The sequence below is a fragment of the Monodelphis domestica genome, chromosome 5, assembly GCF_027887165.1.
Source record: "Monodelphis domestica isolate mMonDom1 chromosome 5, mMonDom1.pri, whole genome shotgun sequence".
Taxonomy (NCBI): Eukaryota; Metazoa; Chordata; class Mammalia; order Didelphimorphia; family Didelphidae; genus Monodelphis; species Monodelphis domestica.
In genome coordinates, this window is record NC_077231.1 from 230,542,673 (window position 1) to 230,561,804 (window position 19,132).

Below are 19,132 nucleotides of genomic sequence, written 5' to 3' on the forward strand. Positions count from 1 at the left end.
TTGAAATATCCATTGCCAGATGGACCTGTACAAATTTTGTAGCAATAAATCTCAAAGTTAATTTTAACAGTCTTTATTTCATCTCTTTACTTCTCAAAGATGTCAATAATGTCAAATTGTGTGGGAATTTCCTATTATGACAATCTGAGAGTAATGATTAGAATTTCATTCATGGTTCCAAGATAAAATTGAAAGCAAAATAACTATGAAATATACATGAAATAGTAATATTCATATTCATTACCATGATCATTTCAGTAATAATACTACTTTACATTTATTGAGTTCTTTATAATTTTAAAGCACTTTTACATATATTGTTTTTTAAAATTTCATTTTACAGCTTATATAAACTTCATATTTTTGAGTAGTATAATATTTCAGTTTAAGTATTTGCTTACTTTTTGATATACTTTTGATTGAAGTGAAGAATCTTTTTAGGGTCTGTACATCTGTAGTTTTAACTTGATGTGACAAATGAGAGTGGATTTAATGTCTTAAAAATAAATTGGATGAATTTCTAATTATATAACTTGATAACTTGTTAAATAAATGCTTTCTGGCAAAATGCTTTACTGGTTAAGTAGTTCTTTGAATTCTGATCTCAAATCAAAATTTTCAGTAGATTTATTAGAGGAATGGATTAACACTGAATACTAAAAATATTTTTTTAATAAAATTGCTGAGGAAATTTAGTACTATGACCTGAAAATTTTACTGATTGTACAGATTTTATGTGATGGAAAATTACTTAACTCACTGCTGTAATTAATTTTAGAATAAAGTATGTTGGGATCTTCCCACTCCCTATTTTTTCATGTTATATTCTGATAGTTTTCAAACTTAGAAATAAAGAGACTTTGTCTTCTTTATATTTGAAAATATTCAGTTAATGATATATTTATTGTTGAGAGGGACAGAAAAGAAGTAGAACGGTTATATCCCTTTCTTCAGTATCTTATAGTTTCACTGTGAAAAAAATCAGTTTTGGGGGTTCCATTTAGAGGATGTTTTACTATATTTTTAAAAATAGAGTTCAGTGGTCTTATGACACAAATTTGTTTCTTGTTTAAAACTGGAACTCTGACTGATTTGAGTGGGGCAAGGCACAAATTGGTTAGGATAGGAATCCTTTTCCTGCTTAGTAAAATGATCTAAGTCTTTGGTTTAGAAGTAGAAGAAACTTTAAAGGTCATCTAGTTCTGTCAAGGCTATGACATACTCAAGGTTCCCAAAAGGTGTCAAGGAAAATGACAGACACAATTGAGTGTCAGAAGGCTAAAAGCATTGATAGCAACCAGAAGCACTTTATTGAAGGTGACACCTATGTTTATATGCAGTGGGGGGGGGGGGGGAGCAAGCTGGGAATTTTGCACAAGTTTCCACTTACACAGTGAAGGTAAATGATTTACAAGTTTGGTGTAAAGGATTTGGTTTATCTCATCGAATCTAGATAGAGTGTTCTATTGGCTGATAAATCAGTATGTCAATATGTAACCATCTAACCCAGATTCCCAGAAAATGCTTGCATCAGTGATTTTGTAGGAGAAAGAGCTTGAGGCCATATGCTTTGGAGTGAAAAGGTGAGATGTGCTAAACTTCAGTTGAGCTATGTCTTTTATTGAGGATCTATTTCCTACAGAGCTTTGTTCCATGAAGTCTTATGCTTCCCTTCCCCTTCCCCCCCCAAATAGTTCAATTTCATTTTACAGATGAAGAAACCCAGGCACAGAGAAGCTAAGTGATTTGCTCAGGGTCATCTATATAGTAAATGATGGAGCTAGTATTTGAACCGAGGTATTCTGATTACAAATCTGGCACTCTTAAGAATTAATTTAGTTTTCAGTGAATTTTTTTTTGTTATTGACTCACAGTTCAGTGTCCTAATGAAGATTGTAGATTTTGTAGAACTTAAGAACTGGAAAAGAACAGTGTAGATAGGAAGTCTTCATGGTAAAGTTGGTTTTGACCCAAGTCTTAAAGGAAGTATTTGACTGAAAAAAATTTTTTTTCCCTAAAAAGGCATTTAGAACTGAGTGACCAAAGGCAGGATTGCATTCTGTCTGATTAGTAATGAAATCATGAGTACCTCATCTTTTGTCCAGCACTTCTGACAGAAATGAAAATGAGACAGGACTATTAGTGCCAGCACTTTGTAGGATGTGTTGTTGTTCATCCTTTATTTTGTCTGGAGCTTTGCTTTGTTTTCACTATTCCCTTCTGTGTCTGTCTTGCTCTTTGTCACCATAAAATTTTTCTATGGTTAGGTTTTATCTTTTTTTTTCCATGTTTGTTCATTTTCCTAGTCCTTTTCTTGACTTTCACTTTTATTTTATTTGCTCTCTTAAACTTCAGTACTTCTTTGAGGCTACCCTTAGCCTTATTTTGGGGTTTCTTCAAGTTTCAGTTCTTCCAAGGTAGTATGATGGCCTGTGGGCTGAGAGCTCTGAGAGCCACCTTTCACTGCTCATTCAATCACCCCCTCAGACTACTGATGGCTCAAATTTTAGCTTTAGGCTTTTGGTCTCATTTTGGACTTGGATCAGGTCAGGCACACTGCACACAATAGACTTCCCTGCCCCGGGGCTCTGCCTTGAGCTTTGGGAAGGGCCAACTAGGTTCCCATAAACCAGCACCCTGGGAACTTTCCCTGTTGGGGATCAGGGGCCTAGCACTGGGTCTTCTGATTGCCCCAGATTGGGATTCAGATCCTCACTACAAACTCGGGCTGGGACTCTTGACCTTTCTCTGGACTCACATAGATCAGACTGAACAGCATAGAGTATCCCAGCCTGAGACTCCAGACCTCACTGCAGGTTTGCTTAAAATTTTAAGGGGTGTGCTTTGGGTTGGATAGCTGTAGGCTAAGGGAGGATCTCAAGGTCTGGATGTTGACTTGGGCCCGTGTTCAGAACCTGGAACGATAGATGTGCGGTGGGGAGGGCTTGCTATTGGCTTGCTCCTTCTACCTTGCTGTATAGCCTACTGCTGGCCATGCTCCCCTCTCACCCCAGTGCCCCAGACACTCTCTGCCTATCTTTCAAGTTGTTCTCTGCATGAAAGTTGATTTAATCTGTTTTGTTGGTTCTTTCACTCCTGTAGTCATTTTGTAGCATTATTTTAAAATTGGCTGGAGGGGATTCTCATTGTGATTTCAAAATTCCCTGCTTCTACTCCACCATCTTGGCTCCACTTATCCTTTTTTTTTTTTGAAGAGAACTAATGACCTCACAGGGTAATGTCTTGACTTGTTTGTGAATTGGGTTTAAGTGAGGCAGAACTATACTAAATGATGAGCTGTACTCTTTCTTCCAGTCACTGAAGTCCAAAGGCAAGACTAAAGTCCCAACAATTGGTGGTGACCCAGGATGCAGTGGATGACTGTGGGATCTTTGATGTCTGACCAAGCCCTTAAGCATTCCATAGCATCTGCTTTAGCTGCCTTCAAGGCTATTGGATGAATTCTTCTTATCTACCTATTCTGGCAGGGGTTGTCTTCATATGCTTGGAATTCCCTTAACTCATCATTTACCTTCAACTCCTTTCACCTATCTCTCTCCTGAGATGGCATAACCAGGATGTGGCCACTGTACATGCTATAGGGCAGTGCTGACAAATATTTTTGAGTTCATGTGCTCAAACTGCAACTTCAAGCTGCCAGTGTGCCCTCGCATTACCCCAGAAAGAGGAGGGAGAAAGTGCTTGCTTTGGGCAGCTGGACAGAGGAGTGGGGCATGCAAAAAATGTCCCTTGGTGATGGGAAGAGGGAGAATGGAGCAGCTTTCCTTGTGTTGGCCCAGCACACATGCTAATACTTCTCTGATGCTGCTATAGGGAAAGATGATAATCTTACATTTAATAATAACAAATTTCAGTATATGAAATATCACTTTTGTCTCTAGAACTAATTCATGCAGCTTTGCATCTCTTGGTTTATTCTGGAGGGTTAGTATGGTATGGTAGAAAGAAAGATGGAGGTGGAATCAGAAGGTCTGGTTCACTAGTTACAACCTGTCTGACCCTGGGTGAGCTATTTCTCTTTGGTGGACTTCGGTTTCTTCATTTGTACAATGAGGAAGTTGGATTGGGGGACTTTCAAAATCCCCTTCTTTCTCTAATGTCTAAATCTATGGTCCTGTGAGCTCTCTGTGCTCTTATCCTATTGAAGTTGGATCAAGTTACTTATTTAATATCTCCTTATTTCTGAGCTATCTGCATGCATTGTATCTTCTGAACAATGGCTATTCCTCATCTGTTTTGTTTTATGAAAACTAGTTTATAAATTGTTTAATAGAAATAATCTTTAAAACTGCTATTATTTTTCTTGAAATTCCAGAATAGTCTTTATAGATGAAACATTAAAACACAGAAAAAGCAAATGTGTGAGCTGTTTGCCATTGATCTTGATTATGCCTTTTCAAACAGGGTGATGAAATTTTAAGGTGTTTACAAGTGTTTTGATGGAGGTTAGAATTCCTGAAATAACCCAATAATGAAAACATTCCTTAAAGGAAAGTCTTATCTTGGGTCAAGTAGATTAAACACTAACTAAGCAGTATTATAGAAGAAATGAACTACATAAGAAAGAGAACAGGAAAGAAGAGGAGGAACCATTTTGCTTATTTATTAGCTTGCAGGAAAATGGGTTTTGTCTCCTAAATATACGTTTGGGGACATTTTGAGTGTTTCCAAAAATTATTATTTTATGATACCCAGTTGGTGGAAGAGTTATTTTGACAAAATGATGCAGAATGTCCTAAGAGCCTTAGTTCACTTTTCAGCTTTAATAGCTAAAGTTTTAAACCTTAATAGCTTAAAACTCCACTAAAGTTTTTTGGATAACCTGTATAATTTTGCTCACAGGCTTCATATGCTTCTGTGGCTTATTGTTTACTAAAAACTCTTTCTTACAGGAAAGAAAAATATCAATGAGAATAAATATGGTATGGAGACAGCAAATGTGGTAAAAAGAGCATTAGAGTTAAGTGGAGTTAAAAATCACAGAGTATATTTTGAGGTTAATGAATACTCCAGATGGACTGTAGTGTAAAGTATGTGAAAATAAATGTGGTGGGGCAAGGCTAAAAAAGTGATCAGTCATACACTATAGAATCTTCTATGAAACTAAAGAGATTCAGCTTAATTTGGTTTGGTAATCAGGAGCCACTGATGATTTTTGAGTAGTTGAGTAATATGACCAGAGCTTCTATCATCTATTGGTTTTTATTTCTATCTTGTAGAGCTATATAGAATAATTCTAATCCCTTTCTCAAATGCAGAACTTCAAATGTTTTGAGATAGCATTCTCATTGCCATTATTATTTTCTTTCCCAGGATAAAACAGTTCCCTGGTAACCTTCTTAAAATTGTGACACTTCAAATGAAATCCAACATTCCTGACCAATAACTTTTTAGGCTCAAACCCTGGGAATTTACTAAGTAAACTGATACACCAGTAACAAATATCTCCTCTGTCTCTGTCTCTCTTTCTCTCTCCTTTCCTCTGCCTCCCTCCCCCTTCTCTCTCCCTCTTATTCTTCCTCTGTTACTTCCCTTTTCTTACTCTTCTTTACACATATACACAATCACAACTCTTTGAGTATATGATGAATATTAAATAGTTTACTAATGAAAAAGCTACTTGATAAGGTTGGACCCTTGCTACTTCTAATCATATTCAAAATAAAAAACATGAAATAAAAATTATAATTTTACAGAAATTTAGATGGATTGTTCTTATTGCCTCAAGCCTTTCCAAATCCAATTCATCCTTCACATAGCTGCCAAAGTAATTTTCCTTAAATGCAGATTTGTCCATACCTCTTCCCCACTCTGTAAACTACATTGGCTCTAAACTTCCTCTAGTATAAAATTTAACCTTCTCTAAATTTTACAGCCCTATTCACCCTAACTCAACCTGCCTTTCTAGTCTTATAATACAAAATGCCCAAGTCCACACTTCCCATTCCAGCCAAACTGGCATCATTTCTGCTTCTCACATGTAACACTTCATCTAGTATGTCTATAGTTTTGCATTGGCTATCTCCCATACCTAGAATGCATTCACTCTTAACCTCTACCTCATGGAATCATTCCTCTCAAGATTCAGCTCAAATACCATTATATAAAACCCTAACTGATGCCACAAACTGCTAGTGTCCTCCATCTTTAACTACCTTGTATTTTTATGAACTTTATTTAGCTTATACTTATACTTAGTGAATACTTTTTAATTGATTGATTAGGCATTCAAATTGCCTGCTACTCCCAACACCTTAATTTAAAAATAACTTCTCTGATTTTTCTCTTTTTCTTCTAATTTCAAACCAAAATTGAGTTCACATAGAAGAAAGGGACATCAATATTTAGGCTTCAGTCTTATTCCTTTATGCCAGAATTCTATTCTTGATATGTTAATGTTAAATGAAGTGGCCATCTACACCAAAGTCTTAACAGGTTCCCAAATGTGCTAACTCCAAACAATTTTTTAGTATGACAAGTAGTGTTATTGCCATCATATAATCAAATTTCATATGAAAAAATGACATGGTTGAGAGAATGCTTTTCATCTCAAAAATTTTTTAACTATATTCTTGGTTAAACAACAGCAGGAGTGACCAGGTATAAGAAGGAATGAAGGAAAGGGAGAATCAACTTTGCCTGTTTGTTTGTAATTCTCCCCTTCTCCCCCTGACCCATTTATATGTCCCTGAGGAAGATTCTTTCTCCTACATATATTAAGGAAGAGACATTTTGAATGGTGCCTAAAATTACATTTTATGATACTCAGTGATTGTTGGAAAAGTTATTTGATAATTATAAGATTTTTCCTCGTAGGCTTGTTTGTTTCTGTTTTTTCTTATTTACTCAAGGCTTTTAAAATATATTCTCCCTTGGTATATAAAATAACCATAAAGAAAGATATGGAATTAAATGCAAATATATTTTCCCCAGGTCTTTCTCCTAAGTATAAGATGAACTAATAGTATTTCAAGATAAAGCAGTAGTTTTACTTTTTAAGATGAATCTGTATCTATAGAACTTAATTCATTATTCTAATGCTGCTTAATCTTGAATTATTTCTATAAAGAAAAGCAAATAAACATTTTCTTAGGATAGTTTTCAAACTGGATACAATATCTCTCTGTGGGTTATTTCCTTCCCTGCAGAAATAGAGATGAAACAAGGAAGAGAGGGAAAGAAAGAAAACAAATGAATTAACTATGGAATTTGAAAACTGGATGTATCTTAGATATATAATCCAGCTGTCTTATTGTTACATATGAAGAAACTGAGGACCAAGAAATAGATTTATTATTTACCTAATAATTTATATTTTCAAATGCACAAAATAATAAAATATCCATTATACAATAAATGATACAATATAATCAATTACAATTTTTTCTTAAACTATTATATTCGTATTCAAATAATTAAGATCTATGATTCTAGCAAACATTATATATTAGGAATTCAAAAGGAAGATACTGATGAATGCCTTATTATTTAAATAGAGGAAGAAAAAAACCACCACAAAGTCATGACCATTAACAGTTATTAATTGCGCACCCATTGTGTGTATAACACATATATAGGATCCCAGCTTCTAGTCTCTCACCGTTTTAATCTGTCTTCTCTACTATTACCTGAATTACAAATTTTTTCCACAATGAAGAAATATATTTATTTTTTGATACGTTGGTTCTTTGGAAACATCTAGAATTTTCTGCATTGGATATAGGATGAATTCCATTAGTACAAATACTGTATGACTCTACATTATATTATGATACACTCACCACCTTCACCTCTAGTCTGTCAGTTTAGAGAACTTACCAAGGTAAGGGACTATGGCTCTTTTTTCAGACTTCATTTCCTTTCTTTCTCTCCCAGATTTTAGCTCTAGAACTAAGGCTAGGGGGAATTATTTACTCCATAATGTTTATAACCATACTAACCTGAGTTTGATTTAGAAGTTTCTAATCTCCTTGTGGCCTGATGAGCTTTTTATCACCACTACTGTTACTTATCTCAGGAGTTTCACATTTTTTTTTTGGTGAAATTTAGTTATAGTTGCTATTTGTTGACTATTATTTATTAAAAACTAATTTTTAGATTTTGATTAAAATTGAAGTTATATCACTTTTGTTAAAATATTTTCCCATTTCATAAGGCAAAATTATATTAATTATTAATACTTTGATTTATTAATTTTTGTTCACTAAATTGTATTAATGACATTTAAAAATTAAGAATGGGTATATTCTTGATAATTATTGAGGGTCCAAAACAGAAGATATTTGAGCCTACTTTAGAAATTCCTGTTCTTTTATTCATATGTTCTTATCAATCAAATTAATAATGTTTACTGACTTCAAAAGTCACTATATGTTTTTCAAACAATTTTAATTGATTTTAACATTCATTTAAAATTTTTTTGAGTTCCACATTATCTTTCTCTTTTTGCTCCTCTGCCTATTGAGAAGGTAAAAAATATATTTCCATAATAGCCATATTGCAAAATTTTCAAGAAAAATAAAGTAAAAAAGGTATTCTTCAATCTTCATTCAGAGTTCATTAATTCTTTCTTTTTACTGGATAACATTTTTCATCATGAGACCTTTGGGATAATCTTGATCAGAGCACTTAATTCTTTAATATTTGACCATTCATTATTGTTACAATATTGATGTTAGTGTGTACAGTGTTTTCCTGGTTCTGCTAATTTTACTTTATATCAGTTCTTATAAGTCTTCCTAGGCATTTTTGGAAACTATCTTCTGCATCATTTTTTAAAGTATAGGACAATAGCACTCCATTTTGATTGTATAAAACTTGTTTGACTATTCTTCAATTGATAGATATCCCCTCAATTTCCAGTTCTTTGCTCTCACAAAAAAGAGCTTCTATAAGTATTTTTGAACATATAGGTCCTTTTCTCTTTTCTTTGATCTCTTTGTGATATAGACCTAGTAGTGCTATTGCTTGGTTAAAGGATATGCATGGCTTTATAATCCTTTGGGCATAGTACCAAATGGTTCTCTGGAGTGGTTAGATCAGTTCTCAACTCCACCAACAATGCCTTAGTTTACCCATTTTTTCTACATCCCCTCCAGCATTTGTTTTCCTTTTTTTTGTCATGTGAACCAATCTATTAGGTGTGGAGAGGTACCTTGGAGTTGTTTAAATATGCATTTCTCTAATCAATAATGACTTACAGAATTTTTATATGACTCGATAACTTTTAATTCTTCTGAAAATTGTCCATTCATATCCTTTGACCATTTATCAATTGGACAATTGCTTTTATTTTATAAATTTGGTTCAGATCCTTATATATTTGAGAAATGAAGCCTTTATCAGAGAAAATTGCTTTAAAAGTTTACCCTCCCCCATCCCAGTTTCCCACTTTCTTGTAATTTTGGCTGCTTTTCTTTTATTTCTACAAACGATTTTTAATTTCCTACAATCCAGTTTGTCTTTTTTATTTCCTGTGAACCTCTCTATTTCTTGTTTGGTCAGAAACTCTTCTCTAATTCATAGATAGGACAGGTAAGTTTTTCCATGCTCCCTTAATTTACTTATGATATTGCCCTTTATATCTGAATTATTTACCCATTTTAACTGTCTTGGTATGCAGTGTGTGATGTTGGTCTGTGTACTGTTTCTGCCAATCTACTTTCCAGTTTTTCCAGCATTTTTTGTCAGATGGTGAGGTCTTTCCCCCAAAGCTGGGACCTTTGGGTTTATCAAACATTAGATTACTGTGGTGATTCCCTACTACGTATTATGTATCCAATTAATTCCACTGATTCACCACTGTTTTTCTTGGCCAGAAACATATTGTTTTGATGATTTCTACTTTGTGATATTGTTTAAAATCTGATACTACTAGACTGCCTTCCTTCACATTTTTTTATTAATTTCTTTGATGTTCTTGATCTTTTTTGTTCTTACAGATAAATTTGTTTTTTTCTAGCTGTACAAAATAATTCTTTGGTAGTTTGATTGGTATGATATGAAATAAGGAAAGTAATTTAGCTAGAATTGTCATTTTATCATATTGGCTTGGCCTACTCATGGGCATTTCTCTACTTTTTTAAGAACCATTTTTATTTGTGTGAAGTGCTTTGTAATTGTTTTCATATAGGGTTTGGCGTTCTCTCTATCTCTTCCTCCCTTTTTCTTTCCTTCTCCCCTTTTCTCTCTCTTTAGATTCTTTTGGTGTTTTATACAAGGACCCTTGTGTATGTTCTCTTTAGGAACACCGAATTGGTTTTGATTGGGCAATGTGCTAAGGACCCAACGTAAATATAGTCACACTTATCTAAGCCTTATTTAAATGTTTGATTTGTTCAAGCCTTCAACAGGAAAAACTTTTATGTTAGCAAGCTACATATTAGCTGTTTCATTGTACCGGTTTTGAGAGCATTATTATGAATTAATGGATAATAGTAAATAAGCAACAAGACCTCATCAGGATTTACTTAGTGAGCTCTTACAAACAAAATCTACATTATATATTTACTTCTAGTCGTTAGCATTCATATAGTGTTTTAAGGTTTGGAAAGCAGTTTAAAAATATCTCATTCTGTTCTTGCAACAGCCTTGGGAGGGAGGTGCTATTGTTATCCCCATTTTATGGATGAAGAAACTGTGACAAAAGTTAAGTGACTTGAGTGTTACCCAAGCTAGTAAATGTGTGAGGCTAGATTTAAACTCAGGTCTTCCTGATTAGGTCCATTTCTCTATCTATTCAACCATGTAGCCGCCTCCTCAGTGCTGTGTCGTATACATTCCAATACCTATTTTGCTAATGCTTTAGATTTTTTAGATTCACTAATATGTACTATCAATATCTAAATTAAACATGCCTAGAGTTGATCTCATTATATTAATATCTAGTTTCTCCAGGATATTCTTAATGATTAATATCATCTTAAATTTTCCCATGAGAAGAGGATAACCTTTTTTAGGTGCATTTAATATTTCACATTAGTAAGGTACCATTTAATAGGTTGTGCTACGATGCAGTAAGCACTACCAGATATGGTAATGGAAAGATTCAAACATAAGCTCCTTCCTTTACTAGTCATCCAATCCTCTAAACCTTACTTCCCTTATATATAGAATGGATATAGTTATTCTCTATTTATATAATTATTATGAGGGTCAAATGATGTATATAAAGTACTTTGTAACTACAAAGTCAAAAAATTTGAGGTACTTTTTATTATGAGAGTAGGTATATACTAACTTAATTTTCCTATCAAAAGCAATTATGTTGTGAAAATATTCTTTTCAAGAGTTGAAAGGAAATGGTAATTAGAGCTATTCTAAACAAAGATTCCCAGAATTTTAATTTTCTTACCATCTCTCTTTGAGATGGTGGGGGAAAATGGGGAAGGTAAGTTGATTGTTGCTAGCCTACTAGAATAAAATACTAATGGAAGAATTCTTAGTTCCAATTTTTATACTTTGTCCAAATTTTCTTGTCATAGGACCATATAGACCAGAAGGTTGGACTGATAGCATCATTGAAAGGATTGTGAAAAGTCATTGATTTATGTTGGTAGAGCAATCAATTGACCTGTGCATTTTGGAATTTGGTTTTGGAATTATAATAACAAAGAGACTAAAATGTCCATATCCTATGATGTGTTGATCCCACTGCTAGTCATATTAACTGCAAATGTCAAATATAAACATAAAGGTTCAGAATATCCCAAAATTTTATAGCATTGTTTTTTGTAATAACAAAGCACTAGAAACAAAAGTAACTGACCATTGATTAGGGAATGATTTAACGAATTGTGGTACATATGTGTAATGGAATATTATTATACTTTGAATGTAAATAATACAGAAAAGCATGGGAAGACATACAAACTGATGCAAAGTAAAGTAAAAACACAATATATATCATCTCTATTTTTATCTAATAAGAGTATAAATGGAAATAACAAAAGGAAACAATACTTTGAAATTATAGTGACCAAAATGTACTTCCCTCTCTTCTTTCCAGAAGTAGTGAAGAAAATTGCATGCACTATCAGATTAAGTTGAGGTCTTGGCTAGTTTTATTAAACTCTACCCTTCACCCCCACCTGCAAACTAAAATTTATTATTTCAAGTGATTGCTTTTTGGAAAGGGCAGAGAGGAAGGATATATTTCAAAAGTAAAGAGGATGTAAAAACAAAAAAAGTCACTTAAAAAACTAAAGTGCTAATCTTTCTTAATCTCTCTGATAAGATATATTCATTATCTTATAGATTTACTCAAAAATGTTTTTGACCTTCCTCTAGTCATTTGTTTTTGAGAAAAATATAAGTATAGATATTTTTAGAAATATCTAAAAATTTTAAAAAGTTTTCAAATGTGTTCATTTCATTTCATATTTTTCTCTCAAATTGATTACCAAATAAAAATTAATTCCATTTGTTTTCTGTGTTTTGACAAAAATGCTTTCTGGCACTGGTTTTATTTCCATTATAATATGAAACATTGCAGACACTCAGGAAACCCTTGAAAACTGTGAAAGCTTTGAATAATCCTCGACCATGCATGGTTTAGTTTTAAGTTGAAGAGCTATCATACAGTTGTAGGGTTTTTCCCCAAAAAAATGTCAGTACTTCTCTTTTATAAATATTCTTTTTAAAAACCCATAGAAACAGGCAGTGGCAAAAAGATATGTTAAAAATTAAAACTTTCCAGCACTCATCTCTATTTAAAGAAAACTATATTCAAGATAAGCACATAGTTCAACAAAAGAGAGCTCAAATAACTTTATACATTACATTTTATTTCATATATAGTATTGCTACTTTTTGTTTTGTTTTTATTTTTCACAAGACTCCATCACTACCAGAGCAACTCACTGTACATATTATACATTTTTATGCTTAGCATAGTTAGTTTGTTAGCTATCTATATTCAGGAAAATGTATTAGCTAACTCCTGTTTCAGGGGAATAGTGAACTTAAAAGTAATGAAATGAGAAATGGTGGAGAACTTGGAAAATCAGTTCCATGATATACTATCATAGGATTTTGGAAGAACACCATTATCTGAATCTGATTTGAACTTTAATGTTGTTATTTTGGGGATTATAATTCTTGCTTCCTATGGGAAAAGAATTTTTCAGTGATTATTTTAAATAGCATGTAAAGTACCAACAGGTAAGATTTAGCCATGCATTTTTTAAATGACTACAAAGATTTGCATACCTATTTCTATGTTTTGTTTTGGTGTCATAGTATAAAGATATTATAAGTATGTGTAATATGGCTCAGAAGAGCAGCTTGGAATTTTTATCTAATTTGAATGCCAGAAAGTATTATAAGTAAATTGGAGAAAGAGAATATACCTATGATTTCACTGGCCTAAGAATTCCCAGATGAGGAAATTCTGTTAGTGCAGGTTGGCAAATTATTTGCAACTTATAGTTTTGGAAAATTGCCCATTTGTACAGTTAACTGAGAAGTTAAGTGACTTATCTATGGTCACAGAGCCAGTATGTGTCAGAGGTAGACTTGAATTTAATTCTTCCTGGCTACAAGAAACTTTGTCCCTGTTGCTTCAGAAGATAAACAATATATACATTTTGGGGGCATAAAACTAGTTTGAATTATTTTGGTAACATTAACTGTGGTTTAATGAACATTCTTTTATAGAATTTTAAGGTATGCTGTGGAAATTAAGTGGTTCTTTGTTAATTTTTTTTGAGTAAAGCATATAATGCTATTTTAAAGCAATTTTTATTTGTTTCAATAGATATTTATTTTACTTTAAAAGACATTTTCTGCTCTTTTCTTTTTGCCCTGTAGAATGTTGTTCTTTCAGGAGGATCCACAATGTTCAGAGACTTTGGACGCCGACTACAGAGAGATTTGAAAAGAGTGGTGGATGCAAGATTGAAACTCAGTGAGGAACTCAGTGGTGGAAGGATAAAGGTAGTCCAAAATGAGAATTGTGTGTGTAATAAGTAGAATGTGGCCTCTACACTGGAAATGAAGTGGCTCTTACCTTATAACACGGAGCTGAAAAATCTTGGCTTAGTAGTGTGAAATAAAAACAAATCTTTATTATTTTCCTACCCACACTGAAATTGCATTCAGAGATTTGTTGTCTGAACATATTCCACATATGCAGTTAAGAGTGATATAAAAAGTGATGCAGCAACAATAATTTTATGCTGTCACTGACCCATATTTGAAAGCAATTCTTTTTTTTTTATTGGAGGGCAGTTATGTATTGATAATGACTGGTATCCTAAGGAGATTCACTTAATATACAGTTCTTTAATATCCTTTAAAAATACTCCCATTGAATTAGAATAATCAGGGAGTTATGTGTCTCAAAAAGTTATGCTTCTTAAAATTGTAGTATCTTTGTTTGAGATTTTGATTAGAGGGAATGTTCTTCTGAAGGAATACATGGAGATAATGTCACAGAATCCCTCCCCAAGTGAGAAGGGACCTCAGAGGTCATCCACTTCAGTCCCACCTGAACAAGAATTCTTTTTCTAGCAAGCCCTAGCAATGTTTATACTGCCTTCCTTTGAAGACCTCAGGCAAAGTCCCAAGGCAGCCCATTCCATTTTGGATAGCTCTGATTAGATAGTTTTTCTTGATACAAAAGCCCAATTTCTAATACTGAGCTGCTTTTTTGTAACTTCTGTCCATTTCCCCTAATTTCATCAGAGGCCAAACAGACCCAATCTAATATCTCTTTCCAATGCCATCCCTTCCCATATTTAAAGATAATTATCATAGCCTCATTAAGCTTTGTCTCCTCAAGCTAAACATCTCCATTTCCTTTCCTTAATTACTTTTCTGTGGCATGATCTTGATGCTCTTCAACTGTTCTGGTTGTCCTCCTCTAGGTAGTACCCATCTTATCAATGTTTTTCCTATAATATGCTACCAGTAATTAAAAACTCTTGACATTCATGGGAAGGAGACAATAATGACATTTAGAATTTAATTTTTTTTCTGATACTTTGGGGGCAAGTATTCCTCAGTGACCTTCTCTGTGATTTTAACACAGCCATTCAATTCAATTAGAAGTTGATTCAATTTTTTTTTACATTTTCAGTTGGTTGGTGTTTTGGAGAGAGAGCTTCAGTTTACAACACTAAGGAAGATATACTTAGTTCCTTTAGATTCTTTCAATGTTAGGCAGTAGGAAGACTTTGAAAACAGATTTGAGTGAGAAACATTATTTTATAAGGGAAAATTTATATCCTGAAATAGGGAAAAGGAAGCATAGTCTAAAGGACGAGACTTTTTTTGTTGAAACTGAAGTAGCTTGTGTCAATGGAGCACTGGAATAAAAAATAATTGATAGTGCTTGAACTAAATATAAAACATTTTATTTTCTAGCCCAAGCCTGTGGAAGTTCAAGTTATAACACACCATATGCAGCGCTATGCTGTATGGTTTGGAGGTTCCATGCTTGCATCAACTGTAAGTATATTTGAAAAATATTTTTTAAAAATTCTGTGTTAATTTTATGATCTTACATATATTTTGTCAGTATACAGCTAAAATGTTCATGAATGTTTATACAATTGGCTTTGTAATTCATAAAAGTGAATATTGTACTATTAATGATCTTAGCTTAGTAAGATTTTGACATCCTTGCTAATTAGGAATAAGGGAAACACAGGTGAAATTCATTAATGATGAAAATCTCATGTTATTTTCATTCACTTTATGAGTCATCTCTTTTACTTAAAGTTGTAAACATCAAGAAGAATAGATTCCCTTTCTATTCCTTTTATTTTTTTAATTTTGTTTTTTAATTTTATTTTTTTAAACACTTATCTTCCATCTTGGAATCAGTACTGTGTATTGGTTGCAAGGCAGAAGAGTGGTAATATTTATTAGTTATAGAAAAATCACTAGAAATAGGGTAATATAAAAATAAGAGATATCACTTTTTTTAATTTTTAAGAAAAGTTAAAATACATCTTACCTCAATTACTTCTACCATAAAAATGGAAAAAAAATTCTTGTCAACCCCATTAGGATGCCCATAAGAGGCATTTAACATATCCTTAAAATTTCCATAAGAGATACTAAATCGTTTTTTAAATTTCATTTCATTTTTTTATTTGTGCAGTTTAACATTAATAAGAAATAACACTTCATTCCTCTTAATTAACTGATTTTTAAAAAATTAAACCCCTTACCTTCTATCTTGGAATCAATTTGTATTGGTTCCAAGGCAGAAGAGTGGTACCGGGTAGGCAGTGGGGGTTAAGTGACTTGCCCAGGGTCACACAGTTGGGAAGTGTCTGAGGCCAGATTTGAACCTAGGACCTCCCATTTCTAGGCCTGGCTCTCAATCCACTGAGCTACTCAGCTGCCCCCCCCCCTTCCTATTCCTTTTAGCCATCACGTAGTGAAGCTGTTAAAAAATAATACAGTGAAAAATTCTAAAGAGGCAGTGCGGTGGAATTATACTTGGAGTTATAAGAACTGGATTCTAGTTCCAGCTCTGCCACTTAAATTGTGTGACCCCAGGCAAATAGTTTTCCCTCTCTGAGCTTTAGTTTCCTTATCTGTAAAATGGGAATAATTTTGACACTATGTTTCATACAGGATTAATGTGAGGCTCAAGTGATAAAATGTATGTAATCTCTAAATTTATAAGTATGTAAATAAAAGTTTTTTTAAAAATAAGGGGAAATGGAGAAATATGAATAATTTGTTACTGAACAAATAGTTTGATGGATTTCCAATTAATTTAGTAATTTACTTTATTTCTTGACATGTCTAAAGTTTTAACTTATTTTTGTTTTTCTTAGCCGGAATTCTTTCAAGTTTGTCATACCAAGAAGGACTATGAAGAATATGGCCCTAGCATTTGTCGTCACAATCCTGTCTTTGGAGTTATGTCATAGTGTTTGCCTTTTGAAAAAGTAATTCAGGTAGTCTCTTATAGGTCAAGAAGTGTCCTTTGAAACCAGAGAAGATACAAGTTGCTGTAAATAGTGATATGATCAGATGTTTATGTCCATGAACTTTGGGAGTGCTTGAATCACAAAATTGATGAAGCATCAGCTCTACATACAATCCAGAATCATTTCAAGGAAAAGCCATTTTATGTCCTATTTTAAGCCTAGAAGTCCCTCCTTTCCTAAATGTGGGCTTCTAGTTAAAAGGGAAATATCATCTTTCCAAGAAAGCATAAATATTGTTTAAAATAATTGTTAGAAGAAAAAATGAGATAATGGAAATGTCTCCCCTGGAAAGGAAATGGGGATGTAAACCTTTTCTCCCCCATCCTATTTTTGTAAATAAAAATTACAATACAAATTGATGTTTATATTTCATATCATTTTGTATTTTATGGTATTTGGTACAACTGGATGATGAGTTATAAGCACGAGTCTATATTGCTGTAATGGAGTTCTATTCTAAAGAGTTTTTCATTATAAGGCATGTGCCAGTGTGTTTGTGGGCAAAAAGACAAAATTGGACAAAAATGTTTGCCACACATTTGCTAGAGAATGTTCTGATTTGTTTGAAGTAATATGAAATTGAAATACCTAACAGTGTTGTATGAGAGCTATTATAACCGATATTTATTTTCATTTTCTTGTTTGAAATTTCTGAAGCTATTTTCTAGAAGACAACATTTTGGTGTTGGTCCATGGTGGATGAATACTACCTTGCACTATTATAATAAAAGCTGTTGACATCTTTACAAATGTGGTGTGTATGTGTGTGTTCACTGATGCGTCTTTTTTAGACACATTCATCTATGTGGAGATCTTAATGACTTATTTACTAAGTTGTAGATGGAGCTTTCTGAAAATGAAATAGGCTGCTTTGTTAAGTAGTAAGTTTTCTAAAGCTAATTCCACATAATTGAGGAATATTTGACCATGTATCCATGATATTGTTGAGGAAGTTCTTACACTGAGTAGGAATTTGGTCTAGATGACCTTTCAGTTCCCTTTTACTGCTAAGGTTTTATGATTATACAATTTTAGTAACCATTTGATAATTTAGTAATATAATTTAATGTAATTAACAATTTATATATATAATTAATCACATTGACTATAATAACAATTAATATATTACATATACTTATAATTTAAAATAGAGTGCTAATATGTTAATTTGTGAAACTTTTGATAACTTCATGGACTTGGGTTTTGTTTCATTTTGTCATTTAATTTATATTAATTTTTCTTTTTTGCTGTATTAGATGTGTTAATAACTTATAGGATAGCTATTTTCCTCCTTATAAAAATTTGGTCTTGTGGTTTAAGTGTGAAAAATAGAACATATACTATTTGGAAACAGCAAAGATATCCCAACAACATCAAATACTGAAAGGTTAAAAAATTAGTTCATAATCTTTCCCTTTTAATAGCTTGCCCCTTCTCAAATTCCTTATTGCTGTAAATGAGACATCTTGACTTATTTCTGTCTCACAATATAATAACTCTATGTGCTTAAATGTTCACTGATTTGCAATAATAAATTCCAGAATTTGAGTTGAAAGGATACTCATTGTCCATCTAGTTCCAACTATTCTTCATCTACAGTAACCCTAACAAGTGGTCATTCAGCCTTTGCTTGACAGCCTCCAAAGAGGGAGAGTCCATTATGACCCCACTGAGCTCATTCTAGCTCTGGATTACTCCAAATGTTATAAAGTTTTTCTTGATCTCAAGTCTAAATTTTTTTGTGTGTGTGACTTCCACCCATAGTTCCTCCAAATGCCCTGTGGGGGACCAAGCAGAATAAATCTAATCTCATTTTCACTAGTTTCCTTCAGATATTTCAGGACAGCTCTCATAGTTCTTCCAAGTTTGCTTCAGTTCACTGTGATCATCACTAATTCCTTAAATCGATTCTCCTTTGCCATGACTTCATAGTCTTTACCTTCCTCTTCAGGATGTTTTTCCATCTATCAACATCCCCTATAAAATGTGATGTTCAGAATCATGTTATTCTTCAGGTGTGTTCTGATCAAGGCAGAGTGCTAGAAAAATATCATCTTCCTAAGTCTAGACTGTAGATTCAGAACCTAGGATTTGTGAAATCCCCCCCCCCCCTTTAATTATAAGTATTTCCATAGAACTGGTTTCTTACATTATATAGG

At 33.1% G+C, this 19,132-nt stretch overlaps 1 protein-coding gene across 2 annotated transcripts in view; it reads left to right on the forward strand.

Annotated features, from left to right (window-relative positions):
- ACTR3B (actin related protein 3B) overlaps positions 1–17,723 on the forward strand; it is a 136,059-nt gene extending 118,336 nt beyond the window's left edge. For both annotated transcript variants that reach the window (XM_007504647.2, XM_056799948.1), the window contains exons 10-12: positions 13,831–13,956; positions 15,388–15,471; positions 16,818–17,723. In XM_007504647.2, coding sequence (XP_007504709.1) covers positions 13,831–13,956; positions 15,388–15,471; positions 16,818–16,913 — 306 coding nt within the window. In that variant the 3' untranslated portion in view covers positions 16,914–17,723. The remainder of the gene's footprint in view (positions 1–13,830; positions 13,957–15,387; positions 15,472–16,817) is intronic.
- The last annotated feature ends 1,409 nt before the right edge of the window (positions 17,724–19,132 follow it).